This window comes from Athene cunicularia (assembly GCF_003259725.1).
Source record: "Athene cunicularia isolate RWA chromosome 1 unlocalized genomic scaffold, athCun1 chr1_part1, whole genome shotgun sequence".
In the NCBI taxonomy this organism is placed as follows: Eukaryota; Metazoa; Chordata; class Aves; order Strigiformes; family Strigidae; genus Athene; species Athene cunicularia.
This window is the reverse complement of record NW_020799091.1, coordinates 95,765,095-95,790,457: the sequence shown is the minus strand read 5'-3', so window position 1 is coordinate 95,790,457 and position 25,363 is coordinate 95,765,095. Positions and strand designations below refer to the sequence as shown.

General features: G+C 43.1%; 1 protein-coding gene across 3 annotated transcripts in view; it reads left to right on the top strand.

The window, feature by feature from the left end:
* The first annotated feature begins 1,180 nt into the window (after nt 1-1,180).
* IGSF5 (immunoglobulin superfamily member 5) overlaps nt 1,181-25,363 on the top strand; it is a 34,170-nt gene continuing 9,987 nt past the window's right edge. Inside the window, exons 1-8 of one of the 3 annotated variants that reach the window (XM_026858898.1) lie at nt 1,183-1,458; nt 4,235-4,371; nt 11,956-12,276; nt 13,322-13,630; nt 18,679-18,810; nt 19,292-19,316; nt 22,652-22,764; nt 24,767-24,843. In XM_026858898.1, the coding sequence (XP_026714699.1) occupies nt 4,314-4,371; nt 11,956-12,276; nt 13,322-13,630; nt 18,679-18,810; nt 19,292-19,316; nt 22,652-22,764; nt 24,767-24,843 (1,035 nt within the window). In that variant the 5' untranslated portion in view covers nt 1,183-1,458; nt 4,235-4,313. Of the gene's footprint in view, nt 1,459-4,168; nt 4,372-11,955; nt 12,277-13,321; nt 13,631-18,678; nt 18,811-19,291; nt 19,317-22,651; nt 22,765-24,766; nt 24,844-25,363 lie in introns of all 3 variants that reach the window. The other 2 variants (XM_026858890.1, XM_026858907.1) reach the window with 2 other exon arrangements.

Genomic DNA, 25,363 nt, shown 5'->3' with positions numbered 1-25,363 from the left:
CTACTTGCTAGAACTGTTAGTAGGAAATATAGTTCAGGAAAGTCCTATGTCTGTTTATGATTTAAACTTCCTGGCAGATGGACTCATCATAAAAATCTCCTGATGTGTGACATCAGTTCACTGACCAATGCTGGTGTGATGTGAAGGATGCAGTTCAGCTCTAAGAGGAAGTCAAAGGCGCAGCCATTGAAAGAACATCTCTCATGAGGCAGCATGGCAGCTTTGGTGAACATACGTGACCATAACAGTGTCAGGAAAAGGTATGATTTAACTGAGCAAACAAAACACAAAATATTTCAGAATTAAATGAAATGTTTTAATGAACATTTTCTTGACACAGCACAAAAAATGCCCCAAAATAAAAACTTAAAGTAAGAAAGGATATGAAAATAAAAAAAAGGAAAAAAAAACCAAACCAACAAGACACTTTTGCTTGGGGCCTGCATTTCCACTGAAAGATGGAAAACCAATCCAGCTTTCTCACCAGCTGCAAGATGCCCTTCAGAGAAAGGGCCCATTTCGGTGGGGCCTGAGGGCACCAGTGGGCCTGACCGTGCCCTGGCAGCGACCCGAGGCTCCCGCAGCCTGCCCAGGGCCCGCTGCAGCCTGCCCCATCCCTGGGCCTGTTCCCTGGGCCGGCCCCTTGGTGCCATGGCGCGGCCTTGTCTTCCACCCTCTCCCTGGCCTCATCTCCTTCCACTCCTGAGCGGAGCCCTGGAGGTACCCAGGCTCTGGCTGACCCCCTCGCCCTGCCAGGGAGTGCCGATGGACCCCGACACCCCCGGCTGCGGGTGACAGCGCGCGTTGCCGAGGGCACAGCCGGTGCGGGGCCCACGGGCAGCACTTGTGCTCTCTGCCGTGTTGCGTGCAGCTGTGTAACGGCGGGATGGGCTCCAGCCTCGGCGTGAGGCACCACACCCTCACCTGCACGGTTACAAACCAGGGAAAATAACCCCAGTGCCTCCCGCCATGCCCCGCGGCGCGGCCCGTCCTCTGCCGAGTCCTCAGGCAGCAGCGCCCATCCAGCTCTTCGGGCTGGGACAGCGTGAAGTTTGTTCCCGTGTGCGTGTCATCGGCTGTGCCGTACTTCCTCCTGCAGGACCGGTTAAACATTAACACGGCGATACGCGCGTTTGGGCGGGGGGAAGGGGAGAGGCGATCCTTACCTCACCGTGGCGCGGGGACAATGTCAGGGCAGGCGTGTGCCCCGGGGCTGGGCGGCTGAGAGGCGGCAGAGGTCAGCGCTCGCTCCCCGCAGCGCCGCGGAGCCTCGGGCAGCCGCCCCGCCGCCTGAGGGAGGTTTCCCGGCGGCCAGGAGGCGAGGGCTGGCCTGGGGCTCCTCGCACTGAATGCTGCTGGCCTCCTGCTGCGTCCCCCGGGCGGAGGGTGCCAGCGGGGCTGGTCGGCAAAGGGGAAGCGGTCGGAGACACCCTCTCGGCGCCTGGGGCAGCAATCCAGGTAACCCCTCCCGAGCCATTATTTGCTTCCCCGCAGCGGGAGCTGGCGGCTGAAATCTAATTTAACCCTCTCCCCGGCTCCTGCCACAGCAGAGAAGCCAGTTCTGGGCTGGTGGCAGTGGGGTGAGCAGGAGCATTCTGTTACCCTGCCACATCATGCTCAGATAAGGGAGACAAGTGACTCAGATTTTTAAGGAGACCCCATCTCCTGCTGTGCTGCCTGGTCTTCGGGGCTGTTGTTCCCGACGTTGCGGGGTGCCCAAAGAATCCAAGCCCGGCTCTGTGCTGGGCGGGACCTGGCAGCTGGTCCTTTAGGGTGATATTATTGATGTTATCCCCTTACCTCTGGCGTGGATGCAGGAGGGAGTAGGCTCAGAGCCATGCACGGCAGCGCTGGTGGTGCAAGTCACCCCATGCATGCACCTGTGGAGAACGTATAGAGCAGCTCAGGCCAAACCACAGGTATTTAATTCATCATCGGCCAAACTATCCTGTTTCACCTGGGAATCGGGTAAGATTTCCTGGTCCTTTGAAAGTCCATTTTGAAATGTTTCAAAACAAGACGTTATAGATCCCTTCATTTCCCTTCTTGCTTTACTTCATCCGAAGTTATTTACTGATTTTGGCTGGAATTTGGGTATAATATTTTTGCAAGTTTATTCTTCTCCATAAAACTTTACCCAGCTCAGCTTGCATTTGTGCAGCCAGATTTGTAAGTGGAGGTATGAAGGCTGCTGCCTGGGCCGGTGGGGTCCTCATCAGACTTGTAGATCTTGCCTGGGATTGCAGCTTCCTGGAAAGGGACACAGCACTGTCTTTTGGATCTATTTCCTGGTTCTTTACTTGGGCTGTTTCACTTCATATGATGGATAATACTCTTAAAAAATACCAACTGGCTTGTGTACATGCTGAGAGTTATCACAGTGAGAGAGCAACAAGAAATCCCTCCTGGCCCATCTCTCCACTGGGTACTCCTCTGCATAGAAAACATGCAAGTGAGAAAAAACCCTTTCAAAATGCACTGGACAAACCCAAACTGGCCTACAAACTAGCCCCCTCCCAACATGCAGGCGAAGAAATCAGCCCACAGGTGTGGTGTAAAATGTTGATTAGTTGACAGGGCTGTCCGTTGAGTTCACAAGGTAAACTGAAAGCTTGTAAAGTGGGAAACCAAAGAGCAAGCTAGCAGCTGAGCCAGTCAGGTTCCAATTGCTGCAGTAAACTCAGTGGTACCTCCCCTGCTTGAAGCACCAAGCAGTGAATACAGCTCTGGTATAGTTTGATGCTGCAGCTGAACATGTTTGGAAAGGCAGCAAAAATGTTTTTTGTTGGTTGCAGTGGTGCAGCGGGCAGGGAAGTTCTGGACATTCCTCCTGCACAGTCAGCCTGTGAGAGGCACTGCCACCCACCCCTGTGTCATCCCATCACTGCTGCTTTTATAGAAACTCTGCTGGGAATTAATGCAGGGTCTTCATACAAAACTGTGAAATGAACTGCTTGTGTAAGGGCAGTGAAATAGCTGGCTTTTGTGTTTTGTGCCTTAGTGTGATTTTGGTTTTAACAAAAGAGTGGTTAAAAAAGTATGGTTGTTACAGGAAACTCAGGGTGTCTCTGTAATGATAACATTATTTATGCATTGCACAGAGCTGCCACAAAGAATACCCCTGAAATCAAAACCACTTTCCTGACAAGAAATTTGGGCTGGCCACAAAACCACATCCTCTGGCCCATGTCCCTTTCATGAAAACAAGATTCAGTTTCCCAGCTGAGTAGTTTGTAAACCAAGCAGTGCAGTCAAACTTTCTCCCACATATTTTGAGGGGGAGGAGAATAATATCACACAAGTGAATCACAAACACTGGAAAAGCAGAAAATGCTGTGATGGCTCCCACCCAAGCTCTGTATCTTATCTCTGACCACAGTGGAGAACTGGTGGTGTTTTATTTTTGGTTGTAAGGCACTCTCTTGTTCAGAGAAATAATTCTGGGGACCCTCTTTACACTAGCAGCCCTTCTGAGTGCTTAGTTGTGGGAGGTGGGAAGAAGTTCAGTGTTTCTCATCTTTACCCCAAGGCAGGTGGGATGGAGAGCCCAGGATGGCAGGAACTATTCTTCCTGACTGTGGTGGGCCCAGTGCAGCAAGGGCCTGACAGGACTGCCTTGGCAATATGGTACCAGGCTCTCCCTGGAAATGTATGAATAGGAATCTTAGTTTTGAAGTAAAACACACAGAAAAACCTCAAAAACCCCTTTTCGGGTATAGCAGTGCATCGAGATATATTCCCACATCCTCTCCCAAAGGCTGCCTGGTGCAGGAGGCATCAGTTTCCTGAGGTGGGGTAACAACCCCTCTGACCCCAGGGAAGCAGCTGGCCCCCTGCACCATTAACCTTCAGGACAGTAAGTAGTGGAGCACAGGGTTTATTATTCTGCCAGGATACTGACAGCACAATACACACCCAATTGTGGGTAGCTTAGAGAATTCTTTTTCTCAGCTGCTCATGATTGCAGATGGAGCTCCCCTAACACAGTCAATCCTGGAAGCAGTAGCCAGGAGAGACTAAGGGTGTGAGAGATGCAAGGCCCATAGGTGGAGGTTTTTCTGCTGAAGAAAGCTTCTTTACTACTTTTGAAACAGTTGTTTTGAGAAAAGATACTGCTCTCCTTCCAAACCTTCCCTCATTTGTTCTTCTCCTCTTGTTGGTAATACAGGTCACGTAAAGTCACATTTTATCACAGGACGCAAAGCAGCAGCTCATTACCAACTTTCTTGATAAGTTCTGTCCTTCAGCTTCTTCTGAAGTATGCAGTGACTGCTGGTGGCTTTCTGCCTTAAGGATCGGGAGAGAATGCTCCAATGGAGAGGTTCCGGAAATTCATTTTACTTTCTCTCATCTTAACTGCCTCACTACCAGGTAGGACACATTCATAACCTGTGAAATGAACCACTGTGGACAAAATGTGTGAACTAATTTTAAAGCTGTGTAAATGGTAGTTACCAGTAATGTGGGATGAGTTGGTCCCAGAAGATGATTATTTAAACTGTGTGAAATGGTTAAGTTTGCATTTCAAGCCTGAATGTTCTGATGGCTTAGAATGGGCTTCAGTATGCAGGAGTGAGCAGTGGATGGCATGGGGAGATGGGGAGGCTGCCCTTCTCTCTTTCAGTGAGCAGGGATGTCCCACTTATTTGTCCTCCTTGCATTCATCTTCCTCCTGTCTGGGACTGCTATTGAGGGGCCATCTGTAGAGAACTCAATATCCACATCTCATTTTGCTTCCAGAAATATGTGAAAATGATAATTTTGCTAGTTTGGCTCCAATTTACATTTCACATGTCTGAGATTCAAAGTGAAGTCAGATAAAAGGTATCTTGGTGGCAGAGCTTTAAAAAAAAAAAGTGAATATAAAGTGCCAAGTTGAATATCAGAGACAAGGCTGGGGTTTTTTGTTATTGCCTAGCTGGAGTTTTAACAGACTGAAAGGAGGGGGCTGCAGTGGGATGAGAGGGAAGGTATTGTCATGTCTTCATAATTGGTGGAAGGAAACACAGTGCAGGAATAAACATTGAGTTTGTTCTGAGCAGAGTGGTGTTCCCAGTGGAGTTGCACAGGGATGTGTGGTATTCAGCAAGCTCTTAAACAACCTAGTGGAGTGAACTGTGAGGTGGCAGACTTTGCAGGTGGTGCAGAATTACTTAGGGCAGCCAAATCCAAAAAGAGACTAGGAAGATTTGCCAGAAAGTGTCATGATGCCAAGTGAGTAAGTAATAAAGGAGCAGAAAACATTCAATGCAAAGCATCACTTAACTGAAAATGTCTAGTTGGAGGAAAAGAGTAGATATCTTGGAAAGAGAATGAATTGCTGAAGAAGAGAAAATTTCACTGCTTAGTGTCTTCAGTAAGGGAAATACAGTGAAACCTGGCATTATATAAATCCATAGGAAGTGTATATCTTGAATACTGGATGTTTTGTTAGCCTTTCCATTTCAAAAAGGGCATATTAGGTCTGAGAAAGGCATAAAGTGTGACAGAGATGATCAATGGTATGAGGAGGCCTTCATTAGACCGGGATATTTTTCTGTTTGTGAAAAAATGTTTGTGAAGAAATAGTAAAAATGTATTAAAATAATTATATGGAGGTGAATGATGAAATGGTTGTTCACAATTTCTCATAACAAAAAGAACTAGTGGCAACCAGTAAAACTACCAGAAAGAAGATTTAAGGCAAACCAAAGAATATACTTTTCCTCACAGTATGTAATTAAACAGCAAATCTCGTGGTCACTGGATATGGGGGAAACCAAATCATAAATAGGCTGAAAAAGGCTAGAAACAAATATCATGGAGGGTACATCCACAGGTGCAGATTCAATCACTTTCTCAGGAAGTCCCTAGATTTCTTATTTTTGGACACTAAGAAGTTATAACAAGCCTCAATTTTTATTTGTTCTGTTTCTCGCATCTAGAGCAGAGTACTATGTGTTTTAGAGGATTTCTATAACCCTGCTCTAACGCTTTTAGTCAAGCACGCCTGCAATGGGTGTTTTATTGCCCCACCTGCAAGCCATGCTGGGGCAGCAGGCATTGCCCACGCTGTGCAGTGTAGCCACGGGAGCGCACCCCAAAGCAGAGAGAAAAAGTGTATTGCAGAGAGACGAGTGTCGCTCTTGAAGGAAGTACTGCTGCTCTCGGGATGTCGGGAGTCACAAGGCTGGGCAGCGTGTCTAGGCTGCGGAGGTGGTTGCATGGCACAGCTGGTCTGAGCATCCCCCTGGGCAGGCACGGCGTGTCCTGTGGCAGCGATAGCGCTGCAGACCACAAGGCCAACATACAGAGCAGGGTCTCAGCCTGCTGCCAGGATTTTGGTGGTGCTGCTGCTGTAGTGCTCCCTGAATGGGGCCCCTCACCACTGGAGACAGGAGACAGTGCAGGAGGAGAAGAGTAGTCCAGCAGCAGAGCCAGGAGAGGCTGGAAGGGACAGCTGTCAAACAGCGAGTAACAGAAGAGATGGGAAGACATACTTGAGGGCTGTGGAGAGGTTTGTGTGCAGGTGGGTGGAAATGTGTTGCTGAGTACCAGTAGACTGGTGTTACTTGACAGAAACATCCTATAAGCATTTTAAAAGTCTTGTTTACATAAGCAAATAAGCTAGTCCTTTTCTGCAGGCTTTGACAAGCTCCAACGTGTTTTGGTTTTCAAAAAGCTCAGCTGCAGGGCTGTTGGTTTTTGAAATAAACTTGAGATGTGCTGAAGAAAAATCTTACCAATTCCAAAACAGTATATTGCAGAGCTGCTGCTGGAGCAGTGGGCCAATAATGAGGCAGGGAGGGCAGAAGACAAGGTGAGCTGAGCAAGAGACAAAAGACAGAGTGAAAAGAAAAAGGAATTTAAAACAGACTGGAAGGAAAATAATATAGAAATTCAAACAGAAATAGCAGAGAAGGAAGAGAGGAAGATAAAAACTAGACGCAAAACCAGAAGGATAAAAGGCCGTATTGATGGAAGGGAGATACAGATATAGAGGGGGAGATTATTTTGAAAATGATAATGAGGCTGAAAAAAAAGGAATCATTATGGCAAAAGGATAAACCCATCCTGTCTTTCACTGTGCTGCATCCAAACAGGTCACTTATAAAAGGGGACAGAGTCAGCAGAGGAGAGGAGGGAAGGAAGAGAAGGTAGCCTTGTCTCAATGACCTTGTTGCTGAAACCTTCAGCATGAAAAAGTGGTCCTCTAGACTTAGTTCAAGTGTGGAAGAAAAAACGTTGGTGATGAAGGCCAAGGGCAGTTCTTTGGCAAATGAGGTTCTCTCAGTGCAGGTGTCATCCGGGGAACAAGATGTATTTTTGTTCAAAACCCGCAGTGATGTGAGTGAATTTGTGTGATGGAGGTGGAAATAAATAGCTCATGAAGCGGTTGGTGTGTACTCTGCATGCTGTTGGGAAGGACTGAACAACTGAAATACCATAAATACTTACCAGTTTAAGCAAACTTTCACCACTGGTGACTGCTTTATAAACATTTAGTGATGTGCCTCAAAGGTGTCCTAACTCAGCTCTGTTCTCAAAAAGTCAAGGGGTAATGCAGTATCATGAAAACAGCCTAACATTTCCATATTGCAAAGGTGGTATTTGCCTGGGCGGGAATTCTTATTGGTTGTGTGTGGGGAAGCAGATGTTAAACCAGCTGTTAAAAGCTGAACATGTAATTCCTGTAAATTGCAGTGACAATATAGCCTGAGGCCTTAATTTGTCTAAAAGCGACCATCTGCAAGATATCTTTTAAGCAGTATGTAAATGAAACTAGCACTCAAATTTTCTCCTTAGTGCAAGAAGCAGGGTCCAGCAACAGGAGTAATAGCACTGGCTTAAGGTACTGGTAACTGGGTTTAGAACCCATTTCTGTCATGAATGTCCTCTTTGACCTTACACAAGTTACTTTATCAGTGTTTGTACATGGGCTGGACAATGGAATGCACTGTTGGTTCAGGACTCCACGTGCTATTGCAGGATAAAAAATAAAAGCAAGAAGATAAAGGGCAAAGTTAAAACTACCAAAAATGTTTTGGCAGCATGTGGAAAAGGCTCATGAAGTTCCTTTTCTGGTTGTGCTTTACTCAGATCTAAATGGAGGCAAGGCTGAGCTACATCCCACTCCTCAGTCCTGCTGCTACTCATAGGATCCCCATACAGGGCTTATGGACCTGCTCCCTCGCTCAATAGAAATTGAAGACCATCTATTGCTCCAGTAGATATGGTTGGTGGAAGAAGATGTAGAACCTACCATGCCTACGGACTGATAAAAAAAATATTATATTAGATAAATGAAGGAGTAACTTATACCTACCTGATTATACCGTCTTGACTGTCTGAAGAAAACAAAACCAATTATTAGCCATGTATTTTTAGAGATGATGATCAGTGATTATTCATGTTTAGGGTTAAATTTCAAGACTATAATGGAACTCACAGACATGATCTCATAGCAAATGATTAATTAACAGCTAGCAGTGTACTGAAAGTCACATCATTTATTCAGAGCCATGGTGGCAAACCATGGCTTCTTAAAAAAGTAAAGTGTTTGAACAGGCATGGAAATAAATTACAAATGTACAGAGATCAGTTTGCATTAAGAGGAGCAGTGTGGATAAGTACCACAGCTCCTGTTTCTTGAGAAGCTAAATGCATTTTGGTGTTAATTCAAAGGAAGTTTATTTATGGCTTTGGCTATCATCATGGTAGCTGGTTATGTCCACTTCAACTTGTCAGGAAGACTTCAAAGTGTAAAAATAAAAAAAAAAATCCAGCACATGGAACATGTTACAGATGCTGTAGATGTACAGGGGGTAGTATTGTAAAGGCTGTCTACAATATGAGTCAAGAAAAAATTAGGTAATTCAAAGACACATCTGAGGTTAGGACAGTGTCTCAACCCTGGTAATATAAGTTATGAATAGAACTCATGACAACTGGATGTTGAATATCAGGGAAGAGGGACATATTATGTGACAAATGGTCTCACTAGAATACATATCAGTGCACGTCCATTTGAAAATCTGTAGCTGTAGTGTAAATGAGGCCATCCACATACATGTGGCCAATCCCTAACATTCAGAAAGTGACAGAAAAGAGAGGACATGACTTTTAGGCATTTTGTTGGGTTAACTGTTTGTAAAGCAATGTATTAAGGTATGCCCATAGATTTGATTGCTGAGTTTGTCTTCAAGCTGTTCCATGTTTTAAACCATTTAAATTCACCTTTACTAGTCTGAAGAGAGCTTTGAATAAATGCTAGTGGAAAAAATGAACCATTTAAGTTGAACAGAAATATGTTTTATTGTATCTTATCTGGCTTTATTAACTATCAGTGGAAGTAAAGTTTGCTTTTCGTTTAATGTTTTCTTGCTCACACACAGGTATACTTTGGAGAATGAGGTGCATGGCAGAGGTAACATAACCCAGGAGGGTGGAAAATTTTTGTAAAGGTTTTTGTAAACATGAGAGAACTCGGAGTCAATTATACAAAGAACCAGGGAGAGTTAGGTTTGTATAATCCTGCAAAAGAAAGAATGAAAAGGCTCTTGTCTGTAAATACATGCGGCGGGTGGGAGGAAAGAGAGGAGCTATTTATACTAAAGAACAATTCTTGGCACAAACTTCGTTAGATATACACTGCCTAGGATTAAATGTGAGCTGTGAATTAGAAAATGATGTTAACGTTGAAGCAATGAGATTACAGACCCTATGTCCTGGGTGCATTCACCAAGGCTCTGGTTGCAACATTGTAACTGAGGTTGGGCTCTGGTTCCATTTATAAAGCTGTCAAACATCTCTTCTGTGGGAAACAATACAGCATATTCTCCCCTACTCGCATTAGCTATTGCCTGAATGAAAAATGAGTATGTCAATAATTTATAATTAATAAACTACCTAAAATGTACAAAACCTGGGTTGAATGAAACCTTTAAAAATCACATGATTGTCCTGAATACTCTTAGCAAGGGAGAAATGGCCATTTCAGACTTTCTTTCTCCTAGAAAATAATTGAACACTTATTCTCAGGCCAAAATTGCAGACATGGAGTTTTAATTAGACTGCTATGGACTGTAGTATCTAATTGCTGTAATTATGCAGGCTACAGCCTGAATTGTTAGGGGGGTGTAGCACTGGCGGTCCTGGAGCTTCCTCAGCATGAATGATTCCCAGTAAGTGACAAAAAACTCACTGGTGAGGTAGATCTCACTGGTAGGACTTCTTTGTCTGCAGGGACCTTGTGAAATCTCCATCCTTGGAGATACTCAGATTTTGATTTGACAAGGACCTGTGCAAATGGCCTAACTAACTGTAAAGTTAGCTCTGCTTGGAACAGAGGGTTGGGCTAGAGGTTTCCTGAACTCCCTTGCCGCTGAAACTTTTCAATGCCCCCTTCAAACAGCAACTCTTAGTGTGGTGCAGGTGAGCACTAGGCCAAAAGGGAGCAGACTGGAGGTTAGAGGTGGGTGAAGAGATGATAGCAGCTGTGGGGGATGAGGAAGAGCTGTGCCTGGTGGGATGCATGCAGAGCACAGGCAGTCCCCTGAGATGAACCTCGGTGACAGCAGGGCCTGAAATGGTAGTCCTCTCCCTCTGCTTCCACACCACCTGCAGCCAGCAAGGCTGCAGGTGGCAGTGACTTAGTAAAGTGACTGGCTTATGAGGGCATACCTTTTTGGGGTCCCCAATATGGAGGGACATTGGTAAGCTGCTCTCTCAAGGCTTGTTCCCTAAGACACCAACCAAATAATCTAGGATGTTCTTACAGTGTGAAGGTTTGTCCCTCATTAAGAGTAGGGTATATGATGGTCTCTCTCTGACCAACGCTTTAAGATTTGCATACCTTCAAAATGGCACCATTTCCACTGGCCATTTCAGGGACTGAAATCACATCTGCTGCTTTGATAACGAAGGTCTCTGCCTTTGTGCTCCCTTCCCTTTTTGCTTGGTAGAAGTGAGTGCTTCTGCCCATGTGCAGGAGATCCACCATCTGCTCTGAGGGCAACGAGAAGCCTCAGGTCTGTTGAGGAGGAAAGCAAAGCAAATTGCGTTCATTAGAAAGGAGCTTTCAGTTCTGAAAAATAGTAGACAAAATTCATACTATCTTTTAAGGAAGAAAACCTCATGAATTACAGCAGCTCTGGTTAACAGAAAGCCTGAGAAGGTGGGTAAGTATGTATGTGCATGCATGAGAATTAAGGGAAGAGACAGATGAATAGGGGAAGGAGCACAGAAGGATATATGCTGGGCCTGCAAAAAATCAGTGGCAACCCAAGGTATGGAAAAGGGACCAATTACATACTCATTTATTACTTTAAAGTCTAGAGAACTCATGTATTTTCCTATTTAAAAGTGAAACTGTTTTCTTTCAGCAAAATGATAAGTCAGCTTTTTAGTTAATCACTGAAGAGAGACAGGTGATTTTGGAGTGGGAGGGGGAGAGACAAAAATCAAAGGTATCTTTAAAGAAAAGCATTTAAACTGGAGCTGAAAGATTAGATTGTACATCTCCCATCTTTGAACTGGTTAAGATCTTTTAAACTATATAAACTTTTACTTATTGGGTTTGTAATGATTGGCTTGAGGATCCATTATAACGATGTAGCATTTGACCACTGCTTACTGCTGTAGGATTAACATTATTCAATTGCAATTTCAATTCACCATGCATATCTTTAACTACTTGCTGACAGGCATTATAGAAAATGAGACAAGAATCTTTCCCTTAAAGTGTCAGGTACTGATGACTGTCAGAGATGAAGTGCCAGCTCAGCTGAATCAACAGCCTTTCCTAATACATGACTAAGTGCTGAATACCCCAGTGCTCCTTAGTGAATAATACTATCTGAATCAGGGCACCTGGCTTTTTAGCCTTAAATTGCTGGCAGTGAAAATTAAGTCAAAGGCCTTTCATGGTGGTGTTGTACATATATTTACAGACTGTGTTTTTTTCCTTCCTTCCAGGTCTTGGCTTTTGTTACTCTATTATAAATGGCCCTACTAATGCAACAGTCCTTGCTGGTTCAGAAGTCCGGTTTAATTGTACTGTGTCGGTAGGATGGGTAATTCTCATTTGGCTGTCCAATGGAAATCCTGTCCTCACTGTCATCAATTCTCAAGGAGCTGTTGAAACATCAGACCGCTTCACCTCTCAAAATTATACCAGTAGCACCGGGTTTACCTCAGAGCTGATCATCCGCAACACGCAGCTGAGTGACTCTGGAAAAATTGAATGCAGCACCCAGCAACCTAGTGAGAACAGCTTTGCGTTTCTTTCTGTTCAAGGTGCGTATAGCCACCAATAGAAAGCTATTTTATTATACTGCACTTAAAGGAATCCTCTGATGAATTGCTCAAATTATCCCTGTGAAGGAGTACATGCCCTCATTTACCATTCTTTGCCTCCTGTCCTCCTTGTCTTAATTTGACTGTTAAAGCAGCTTTCAAAGTCACATTCAGAGTACCATTAACAAAGGTTGTAGCTGCCCTTGTTTTTTTCCTATTACATCTCTTATTCTTTACTGGATTTTATTAAAGTGCCTAAGGGCTATATCAGATTCACCAGCAGTCAGTCAAAAATAATCTTTTTGTTTAGAAACAGTATAGATTACCCCTATGCACGTCTTTGTACTTGAAACTTCTGCTGTCTTTAGAGTGGATCTCCCTCCTGCTTTCTGACTCAGGAATCAGTCTGTATCAGGCTTATTTGAGTTTGATTTAATGGCATGTAGAAGTAAAGCCCTTGAGACACAAGGTGATAATCTTCATGTGATTGCTGCTGCAAGCTACCATTTCCAAGGAACAAAAAGTTCCTATGTGTCAAACGCCTGTGTGTGAGACCTCTTCCTCCTCGCTGAATCATCAGTAGTGACAGTGGGCAGCCAATAAAGCAAAATCTAGCCACCAGACACTATCCATTCGTCAAAGAGGTGCTTCATGCCATGAGAATATCTCATCATCTACCCATAAACCTTTCCTGATAAAACCCGAACATACTTAAAACTTTGAAAGAAACACTGTTATTTCATTATGTTGTCCTTCAGCTGGAAATTTATCAGGATAGCTAAAAAGTATAATTTCGTGCTTTTTATTGGAAAGTTACTGAAAGATGAGACGTGCTTTAGACTTACTGGACAACGTGTTTATGAAGTTGCAATATCTGCATGTTTATATCATGCATGTGGTGTATCTGTGTTAATAATGATTGTTTTTTACTTCGTATCTCAAGGCATAGCTATTTCTGGGTAGCAAGATAAGATTTAAAACGATCAGCAGGAAAGCAATGCAGCCAAATATTCTGAAGGAACAAAACATCTTTTCCCTCCTACAGTTAATGGATCTTTATTCATCAAAAATAGCACCTTAACAGTAAAAGAGAACAAAACAGTTGAAATTGTTTGTGAAGCCTTAGGATGGGCTCCATCTCCAGACATTACGTGGATGACAAATGACTCTGTCATTGATAAGTCGAGGTATGTTACCCAGCAAAGTCAAGGATCTAATGGCCTACACAATGCCCTGAGCATCCTAACTTTGACTCCGATGGACACTGAGATTTTGACTTGTTTAGCTGACATAGAAGCACTCCCTAACCCTCAGAATGCAACTGTAACTGTTATTTTTGTCAACTCTACTATAGGTAAGTGAATGCTTGTTGTACTTTGCCTATACTGTAGTGCTTGTACTGTACTGCCTATACTCAGAAGTATGCTTTTTGTTTTGTTTTGAGAAGTCTCTTATTTGGAAATGAAATACTATGAGATGTGCAAAGGTGGTAGAAATAAGACCCAGTAGTCACAATCTGATACATAGGTAGGGTTAAATTCACATCTGTGAGAGGACTGGTACAAGTCTAATGAACCACAAAGTCCAATTTAGGACTGTGCAAGACAAATGAAGCAGTACATCTGCCACTAACTCCTACTGTGAATTCACTGCGAAGAAAACTGGCCTTTACTCCTTCACCAAGTAAACATCTACTGAATTTAGGTCTTAAATATCCTTGATTAGGCCATGCCTGCCATATTAACATAATTTGTTAGACTTCATTTACTCAAAGACAAACCCTCAGGTGAAATTGTTCTCCATAATATTCAGCACCAGTTTTACCACTGACTTGGAAAAAATCTCTAGATCTTACTCCCAGTTTCTGCACACAACCCAGAATAGATTCTGTACTAGCAATTCAGGTGCAAGTAGAAGGCTCTCCATGTGAACAGTGACCAGATCATATGGAGCTGTTGTAGTATGGTGGTAATGTCCCCAGGGCTGCAGTGAGGCTGGCACCCAATTGCAGATGGTAGCATTTATACGTAGGAACTTCTATACCATATACCTATCACCAATCTGCTATAAGAAACTCTGTGTACATGGTATGTTTACCCATTACAGAACAAGAATTGGGTCATCAAGAGAAGCTGCATATTCCTGGGCTTTACCTCAAAGTATTCTTAGATCAAAATGCCATTTGGCCTGCTTTCTCTTCTTGGCATGGTCTCTTTCACATCCTAGAAGAAGGTTAGAAATGTCCTGCAGCAACAGATGTGGAATTCTTTGGATGGTGAATTTGGTTGCTTTGTATTGCCTTTTATTTAAGGAAATTCCAGGTGGCTTTAATCCAAGCATGGATGTTGGGCAAATCTCTCAAGAACAGTTAGCAAGACCTTTGATAACCCTGAGTATTTTTGCTAAGGTTGTCAGCATTTTCTGTAATGCTGCTGATCTTTGGCCTCATGGACATTCCGTGGAAATAAAATTTCATAATTTAATACATTCACAGTACTAGAAGGTTCATCCTATGAAAAAGGAGATTTTTATCTGGTCTGTGCTGCCAGTGTGGAACAGAGCAAGTGGGACTATCACTACAGGTTTGCCTCACACTCTAACAAAATCCCATGAATTATTTTTTTTTTTCCAAACCATAACACAATAAGAGAAAGTGAGAGGAAGCATCTCCCTTTGGGTTAGCAGTGTTTAATGCAGAGGAAGGAGACAATACCAAACTGTCCTTAGGAGCATTTCTTTGTTGGGACTAGTCAAGCGTCTCAAGGTTACTGAGTATAGGTACGCTGTCTCCTATGGTGACACAGTCCACCCTACAGTGACATCTCTTTTATTAGCCTTATCCTGTGGTACAGGAAATGCATAGATTATATTGAGTTTTTTGTAGTGGATCTATGCATCCCCAGATGTCTTCTGTACAGATTAGGGCCTCGAATCTATGTTTCTTTCTACAATGTAGTGAACACTGTGAACTTCTATAATCACGTTGACAGCTTCTCTTGATGAACTGATTCTTCTTCTGTAATGGGTGAACATGGCACGTACAAAGACATTCTTACAGTGGATTGATGAGGGGTTTGGTATAGAAGTTTGACATAAACAACTGAGGAGGTTGAGTAACACTGCCTTTTATTTTAAGTATGAGTCATTAACAAGCCTTTTTCAGAAGTACTTGCTTTGTAATGCAGTTGAAAAAGGTCATTTCACCATTCTTAACTGACTTTTTTGTAGTCACATTGATCCTAATTACTGACTAAGCAAAACAGAACTATCCCAAGGAAATTAATAAATTCTCCTGCCCACTTCATTTGCGGAGTACTGAGGTATCCACCCTCAGTTTCCATAGCTACTCATTGTAAATCAGAAGAGGAGAAAAACAGATGTCATGAAGCACAATTAGCGTATAATTAGTGATTGTATAGGACGATCATTCACTCTCTTCAGAAAAATCATTGTGCAGCAGCAGATACTTAAAATTTGTCAGGATATGAGAATATCAAGTCCTTAAATTATTAGAATGAAATAAAGACATGGCATTGTGACAGAGGAAGATATATAATGTATGTATCACACTTGAAACCTCAGAGCTTGTCTGACTTTTCATATATAGATTCAGCCTTAGCTCTCTGTTGTCAGGAAAGAATAGGACTAACTTCAAACATGTAAGGAGTCCTTCCCAAAACTACTACAGTATCAATTTCAGCCTTCACTTAAAAGGTTGAGGAATCAAATTCCTTCATGTTCCTCACAAGCGATACCCATCCATTCACAAGAACTGCAACCAGAAACCTGAGCCATCTTCAGCCACCTGCCTCCTGGTCAATGAATTGTCCTACCTTAATGCACCTCTAGATCAGTCTTAATCTCAGACCTTTCCATACAAGGTGATGCATTTTTATGTCAGTCACTCCTCCTCCAGAGTTACCTCATGCACAGTGGTGTTTGGCTGAGCCCCAAATTTGAAAACTCCCAGGGAGTTATCCCAGCAAATGCATTCACAGAGCTGTTATTGGGAAATGGGGTGTATCGTGGAGTCCCTTAGCTGGGCCCAAGCTCTCTTTAGCTTCAGTGTTGACTTCATGTGGCCTTTGACTTGCAGAAGATGAAGATAGGGAATCTGCCATGAACCTGATCTTCCTTTGCTTTGTAAGTCAGCCAGAGAGCTCCAAAGTATCCAAGAAGCAATGTGCAGCGTTTCCCGGTCTCTCATTGCTCCTTGGTCACAGCATGTGCTGGGGAAGATCCCCTTTTCTGCAGATACTTAACACAAGTAAAGTTTTTGGGCAGCTTTGGGAGGAGCCAGAGGTTGGGATAGCAGCAGAGATGGGCCCTGTAGAGTGAGGAAGTGGCTTTGTCCATGCTAAGCACTTCATGTAACTTGTTGTGGATTTACTAATGGGGGTAAAGGAGTTTAATTCTCTCATGCCTTTCTGCCCCTCTCTTGCACCTCTACTTGTATGTTGAGCTGGCTGCTCCTGTGTTTGTATCTGCTGGTCCCAGCTCCAGTTTCTTTTTGTAACATCCAAAACTGGGGAGAATGCTGAAGTGCTGGAAGTATTTGTGTTGTGTCCTGTCCTTCTCACTTCAGTTCTGTAGATACTCTTTTGGCAGGTAACCTAAACCTGACAGGGAGTGAAATACCTTGGTGTGGCAACCAGCCTGGAGGCATGGGCCAGTGCAGGTGTGTTTAGGTCCTCCCTTCACACTAAAGTTACGCTTTCCGCTGTAGCTAAATAGCTGTCTTTCATACTTGAGGCATCTTGAAATCCCTGTAGCATGCTTTATGGAACAAGATTTTGCAGTATTTCTAGATAAAAATATTATAAACAAGTTTATAATCAATTATAATAACAACTGTTTACATCCTACAGAATTAACTACTAGTTTGCAGGTCACTGTGTGCTTGTTTTCTCTAATAGTCAGAAGAAATTCAAAATATGCTGATTGAGCATTAGGATTAGAGAAGACGAACAAATTTCTTAATCATAATGACCTGATCTTTGGAGAGTGTAGACTCCAGAGGTTCAAGCTTTGTAGTAGGCTCTGGTCCTGTATCTTTGCAGTCTGAAACCTCAAAACCCCAAACATATGTCCAGGAAAATTTGTAAACAGAAATTTTACTTTATTCCCTGCCATAGGTAAACCAGCAGATACTCTAGTTCATACATCAGTGGAATAGCCCTGACATGTATCTACCAGTCACCTACATTGCTGTGGTACCTTTTCCAGAGGCTGTCAGCTAAATGTGGCCATGCAGGTGTTAAATGGAACCTCTAATGAGGAAATGGCAATCATAAACCTTGTGCAACAGAGTGGGTTTTGTCAAGTTTGGATGTGTCTCACACTTGTCATTTGGATCAGAAGCTCGTTTCTAAACAACTGTCAAAATTATTTTGGGGCTGCTTTTCAAAGGGTAGCCAGATTAGAGGTGCTTCTGAAATATTTGGTCAGAACCAAAGGGCGGGATGATGTGACAATCAGAACTGACATCTTCCTTGTGCATCCAGCTGCATGAGGAGTACAAGGTATTTTAAAAATTCTGTGTATGTGGGAGCTCTGTAGGAAGACTGTTTGGTCATAGCAACGGATTTCAGCAAGACACTGAATTATATTTAAATCACCTAATTTAACTCCGTAGATTACAGCAAAGAGAAAGTAATAAGTTAATGTTGTGAGAATGCTGGTAGAGAAGATGCATTAGTAGCTGCGTATTCCCAAATGGTGCTATGCTCTAGAAGTTTTGCTCGTTGCTGCTCTTTAAGTGGATAACAGATGCCCTGCCAAGTATGTCCCAAAATCAAACACCTGCTGAAATCAGTGGGAGAAAGTTTGGGATGGAATTAATCAGAAAATTGTATCTACAGGCTAGAGATCACCATCTGTACTGGTCACCTAAGACTATTGCTGTGGTCTGTGGGGAGAAATGGACAGTTCTTCAGAGCTGTTCATCTTATACAACACATAACACATTTGACCAAATGAACTGTAACCCAAAATACCTATTTTCTCTCCACTGACAAGAGCATCTAGACAAGATGCTTAATATCTGCAGTATAGACATCTAAATTGAGTCTTAACCCCTCTCCCCAACCCCACATGTCTTCAAAGGGTGCTGGGAGGCCCATTGCATCTACAAAGTAAAGTTTAGGTTGGAAGATTGAAACCCTGTGGTTTTCAGAAGAGAAGTAGCAGTGGGAAAAGTTATAATTGCAATAAAGAATTTGCATTTGGAAACATTTTAAATTCTCTGGTACCATCTGTAAATACATAGTCCATCATTTGGAAAACACAGACTCCTGTTTAAATAATCAACAAGCAGTTAATAACTTGTCACAGAAAATGTAAAACTTCTGAAAAGGATGTTTTGAGACTGATAATACAATGTTTCTCCATTTAATTTAACAGAAAATTATTACAGTGAAGACAGCAGAAGCACATGGGTTATTGTACTTGCAGTTGTGCTTTCACTTGTTGGCATTATTCTTTTGATCATTATTGTTGTGGTTGTTGTACGCTGCTGCTGCCTAAAGAAGAAAGGTAAGTGGACCTTCACAAATGGGCTATACATTTAAAAGTATCTTCAATTAGATATGGATCTTCCATTTGTTCAACAGTGGTGGTGTGCAAAGACCTGTAAGCAGAAGCGTGAGCAGACAGATCCTCCTCTTAAACATGACCTGGTTAAGATGCTCCTTACCTTCACCTTGCTGTTTCTCTTACAAATTGGTTCCAAAGTTATCAATGTCAGCCATTCACATTAACTGTAGGGGGTTGTGTTTTTCAGGAGTATGTTAACTTTCAACAATTTTTAGTTCCTATGCTGAGGTTTTTCGTTGCTGTGTGCCCAATTTCCAATTTCTGTGTAAGCTGTCCTACAGGGATGCTGCACAAGTTGTAAACAGAGGAGAGATGCCCCTGTGGTAGCTGGAACACAGTGCATGCTCTAAGAGGAGCTCTGTAGTAGGTCACATTTTAGTTTTCTCCATTTTAAACACTTTTTTTTCTTCTTCTTTCTCAGGATCTACGTATCAAAATGAAATAAGGTAAGCTGGATGAGGTTGGACAATGTTTCCTTTTAACTGAACTCTCCTGGGCTGCTGCAGGATGGTGAGGGGGATGTGCCCGTTTCCGTGCCCTGCTGCCCTGCACACCCACGACACTTGGGTGCTGCCCCACTGGATGACCTTGCCCATGTCTGTAGGCACGGCAGGGGAATGGGGAGCAGTATGCGGGGAATGGGACTGACCTCAGGGGCCAAAAGTGAGGGCCACAGCTTGCAGCAGGTTGTGAACGTGGTTCCCACACCAAACTGGGTGATAAGAATCGAAACCTGGCAAACGTGACCTCTCTGATTCAGCAAGCACTGAATTACAAGCTATAAAGACACTCCTAGTGAAACTGCTGGGCAAAGCAAATCCTTAAAAGTTGGCTATAGCCCCAGGTGCCCCTGGGAAGGTGGGGGGAGCGCTGCCTGCGCCGGGCCGGCTGCCTGCACCGTTCCGCCACAGGAGGTCACTGCGAGCCCGGCAGCGATGCCGGGGCTGCCGCGCCGGCGGGGCGGGGCGGGGGACGGGTACCCCCGGACCTGCCGGGGAGAAGCTGTACCGCCAGCTAATCGGGATGGATTGGCAGGCACGTTAGGCCACCTCCTCAGCTCCTTTAAGGTTCGTTAGCGTTAGACTGAGAAAAGGTAAATAAATAAATGAAGCTGCCCCGATGATGAGTGTCAGCACTTAATCGAGTGATTATCAGAGGCACTTTGAGTACAAAGCTGTTGGTAAATTATTGCATGGAGTTGGGCAAGCTTAGAAATCATGAGCTGACGGTTATCAGCATTAAGATGCTATTTATCGGCGCCAGTGTGGCTCTGACAGCATCGTCAGTGGGGTTATTTGGAGTTATTTTTTCTAAGCTTCTAGGGAGCATTGTAAATTCATCCTCTGCTTATGCTGTGGGGCTTTTAACTCCCCATCTCTTACAGAGTTTACAAAATGTTACACCAAGTATCCTCACACTTCAGTGATACCTAAATTCATGAACAGCCTCTTGGGAAATTTTGAGGAGACCTCTTTGTGACAGATTTCCATTTATAGAACACTTTATTGATACGAAACAAAATAAGGAAATTAGGTAAACACTATTTTCTCTTGAGGAAATTATGCCAATTATGCCATGCTATACCAGTAAACATCCATGTGATTTCTTAGTGATGATAAGTTGATCATTTTATCAAGTGCGCTATACAAATAGGGCAGGACTAAATCAGCAGCTAATGGGAAGCGAAAAAATAGGTACAACTTGCATGTCGGTTCTACTATGAATAAAGTCCTACAAAGCCTTCTTGCTTGGATTCTGACTTGGTTCTGCCAAAAGCCTTCTGCAAGAGTCAGCCCTGATAAGGCAAAATCAATTGAACATGTGGGGAAGTATCTGCTCAGCAGTGGGGACTGATATGGCTGGGTCTGTGTCCTTCCTAGGACCCTACCTTGCTGATGCAGGTCTGCACAAGTGCTTTCTTTCAGACAACACAAACAGGTCCAGAATAGGGCATAACATCACTTTCCCGCTATGTCTTTGAACCTGGTCTGAGCGAATAAATTCTCTCTTCATGACAGGATGTGTGGTTTTAGATCTTGGTACAGTAAAGTTCCTATTTTCCCATTAACTTCAAACATGAGTTGTACTTACTTCATAAACGTTGCTTACTCTTTGAAAGTTAAGCAAATGCTCAAGCAAATACTTAAGCACTGGGATGAGTCGAGGCCCTAATGGCTCAGCTTGGACTTAGAAACTCAGTTGTTGACAGTTCTGCAAAGTTTTAGCTTCTGTAAACAATGACACCGAAATCACAGGATTTATTTTCTTACAGATTTTGTAGGTGGCTTTTTTCTTGGGGGGGAACCTACCTGAAGTAAAAGGAATGACAGTTGTACAGATTATGGAAGCTGTGTTGTAGTAGTGAAGAAGTGGTGAGACCAAAGATAAATTGTTTTACTTTCCACGTTTACTTTTAACTTGGCTGGCTATCTTTCTGTACTTCCCACACATTTTTGTAACTGCTTTTGATTTGGCTACTACACTGAGTTTGTTGACATCCAAGGATCAGATAAAATAGACAGTACAGTAGCATGTAACATGTAGAGGTGGTATTCCTAAACAATTGCTCTTGTCTTCTAGCAATGATGACAGTGGTATCTAACATGTTTATCTCCTAAAAAAATCCATATAGTCATAGCTGGCTTGTCAGATTTATGTGTGTATCGGTATCACAGATTGGAATATCATAGGTTGGAAGAGACCCTTGGGATCATCGAGTCCAGCCATCAGCCCTACTCTACAAAGTTCTCCCCTACACAATATCCCCCAGCATCTCATCCAAATGATCCTTAAACACATCCAGGGATGGTGACTCCACCACCTTCCTGGGACAGCATATTCCACTGTCTGACCACTCTTTCTGTGAAAAATCTTTTCTTAATGTCCAGTCTGAACCTCCCCTGTTGCAATTGAAAGCCATTAATCCTCATCTGAAGCTCTACAGGTCTGTAAAGTAATTCCTACTAAACATAATGAAAGTAAATGTAGCAGTTTCCACAAATATTGTTAACTGAGAATATTTTCACCTCCCCCTACAAATCCCTGGGTTGTCATAGTCCTGCCATCAATTTGTGCTTGTCACACCATAAACGTAGGCAAAGATGGATCTGGGACTATCCCAGAGAACAGTCCATGGTAGAAATAGATGTATAGAACATCTCTTCCAGCAAAAGAGATTTGAGTAAAAAGGCACTTTTTTTCTCTCTGTGCAGCTATGCAGGTCGCCGTTCTGCAAATTCAGAGATGTGTAACTTTAACCAAGGAAGTTCTGTCAACTTCACTGTAGCTATGCTCACTTGTAAAGTAAATTTCAAAGTGAAAGATTAACTTTGGAGGGTACAGATTAATCACTTGGGAGCCAACTGTGGTGATGTGAGATAACATGCTTTGTTTTTGCAACTGGAGGGGCTCAAATCACAAGAATTGTGTGCCACAAAAATAGCTGGTGTGCCATTATTGGGCCGTTGATTATCCTATAATTCAGAATTAGAGGTCAAAATTAATTTACTACAGAAGTATGATCTGGAACAGAGTCTTCACTCTTTGAAGATTGCTCAGTGTTTTCCTGCATCCTGATAACGCAGCTGATGGAAACTTTCTAAACAGAATTTCACAGGTAATACTTACATGAGATAAGATTTGTACTAGCTAATTACTTAGAAGCCCCAGATATGTTTTTCACCTATTTTTTCGGAAGACATATATTTTTTTCTCTGTAGCCTACTACCCAAGAGTTCTCATGTCATAATGAAGTTCTAATGATAGGCCTTTGTGTTTCTAGAAAAGTTTCAACTGAGAAGAAAAAAGATGGCAAGTTGGAAAACAGGCAAAGACATGGTAGTGAAAACCAGGGATACATTCCAGAGGAACTGTGGAACACAGAACAAATCCCAAGTGAGTCTAAGTTGGTGAATCACATATTGTCAAACTGCTTCTCAATATAGGCATTTTGGATAACATGTCAAGCAGCTACATTACAAGATTTCACAATACTTCATGTAGGACTTGTGTTTGGCCTGAACCTCTTCAGAATATTTTTTATTTTCTAGAGTACAGTTCTTCAAAAGTATTGAGAAAACATCAAAGTTCTTTGCAGCTGAATTTAGTTTTAGTCCTGGGTTTGTTTTTTCAAATGCCTTTGTTCTTCCAAATATCATCTGGGGCCAGCAATGGGAGTATTGAATTCCCATACAATAGTCCATTTAGACAATATTTTGTAGTTGGTCTATAAAAACAACAAAAAAAATCACCACCACCACCACCAAAGAACAGGGGGGGGGGAAGAAAGAAAGAAAAAAAGGCAGTTAGTGAACTATGATTTTACTGATAAATGACTAAGGCATTATAAATTCTAGTCCTTAAGCACAAAGACTCTTCAGAAGCAAATGTAAATCTCTACCAAATCATTACCCACCATTTGCATTTATAACCACATTATTCTAAAAACATTTAATCAAACACTTAATGACATAAAATTATTGCGCAGAGTCTATAATCCAGGCATACATCCTTTTCTCTCTAACAAATAAATTGTGAAGAAATAAGTGCAGTGAAAAGATTTCAAGAGCACATGGTATTGTAAAATGTAGCTGTTATAAAAATAAAAGGAAAACTAAGTAAACCTGGACAAGTTGATTCTACTGGTTCCTAGATAGGCTCCTTTCATACTCATTGGCATGCTGGGTTGACCCTGGCTGGCCACCAAGTGCTCACCAAGTCACTCTATCACTCCCCCTTCTCAAAAGGGCAGGGGAAGAAAATAAGATAGAAAAGCTCATGAGTCAAGACAAGGAGGGGGAGATCACTCACCAATTACTGTCACAGGCAAAGCAGACTCCACTTGGGAAATATTAATGTAATTCATTGCCAATTAATAACAGAGTAGGATCGTGAGAAAGAAAAAGAAAACTAAAACCACCTCCCCCACCCTCACTTCTTCCCAGGCTCACCTTCCCTCCTAGCTCATCTATCTCCTCCAAGCAGTGCAGGGGGATGGGGAATGGGTGTTGTGGTCAGTCCAGAACGCATTATCTCTGCTGTTTTCTCCTCTTCACCCTCTTTCCCTGATCCAGCATGGGTTCTTTCCACATGATGCAGTCCTTCATGAACTTCTCCAACGTGGGTCCTTCCCACAGGCTGCAGTTCTTCAAGAACTGCTCCAGCTTGGGTCCTTTCCATGGTACAACCCTTCAGGAATGGAGTGCTCCAATGTGGGCCCCCCGTGGGCCCACAGTTCCTGCCAGAAAACCTGCTCCTGCATGGGCTCCTCTCCATAGGGCCACAGCTCCTGTCAGGAGCCTGCTTGAGTGTGAGCTCTCCACAGGCTGTAACTTCCCTCAGGGTGCATGCATCCACCTGCTGTGGCATGGGGTCCTCCATGGGCTGTAGGTAGGTATCTGCTCTGCTGTGGTCCTCCATGGGCTGCAGGGTGACAACCTGCATCACCAAGTCTTCTCCACAGGCTGTGGGGGAATCTCTTCTCTGGCACTTGGAGCTTGTCCTCACCTTGCTTCTACACTGACCATGGTGTCTGCAGGGCTCTTTCTCTCACAGTTTTTCACTCCTCTTTCCCAGTTCCTGTTGCAGTGTTTTTTACCCTTTCTCAAATACATTATCACAGAGGTGCCACCAGTGTTGCTGATGGGCTCACATTTGGTCAGCAGCAGGACTGTCTTGGAGCCGTCTGGAACTGGCTCTGTCAGACATGGGGGCAGCTCCTGGTGTCTTCTCACAGACAAGATCCCCTTCACTACAAAAACCTTGCCATGTTAGCCCAACAAGTTAGCTAGAGTTTGGCTCACAATACTAAAGCATATTTAGCTTTATTCCTGAATGGCTTGTGGTTCATGCCATGGTGGACACTGAATATCAGTAATCTTGTATATTCTTGTTGCAGGAATTGCCTCTCTTCCCCCTATGTCTTCAAAGTTCACTGTCTCTGCTGCAGATTTACATACCAGTTCTGTACCAAAGGTAACTGTAATGCTAATTTCTTTACCTCTTTTTTTTTTTTTTTTCACACAGTGTCTATTGTACTAGATCCAAAAGCAGATTTGGGGTGGAGGTGGGCATTTATAAGTAAATTACACCTGTAATTGTGTAAGTGGAATGTCCCTTTCAGCATTCCTGAATGTTTGATTTGTAAGGATAAGTGCCCTAGGTGTTAGCCTTGGATTTAGATTGGTTGGGCGGGGGGACGGACAGATGGATGACGACAGGGACATGTGAGGGAGAAATAACCACCACTCATATTTGGAAGAAATGTTTAATAAATCTTTTCACATCTGTTCCCCTCAGCACCCTGCTACATCTTTCTCCCCACCTCCCAGGCTAAAGTTAGAAGTCACAGACTTCCCCTGAGAGAATCATAGAATATCTCAATTTGGAAGGGCCCCGCAAGGATTACTGAGTCCAACTCCTATTTAAGGACTACTTAAACTAAACCATATCCTAAGAGCATCATTCAGATGCTCCTTGAGCTCTGACAGGCATT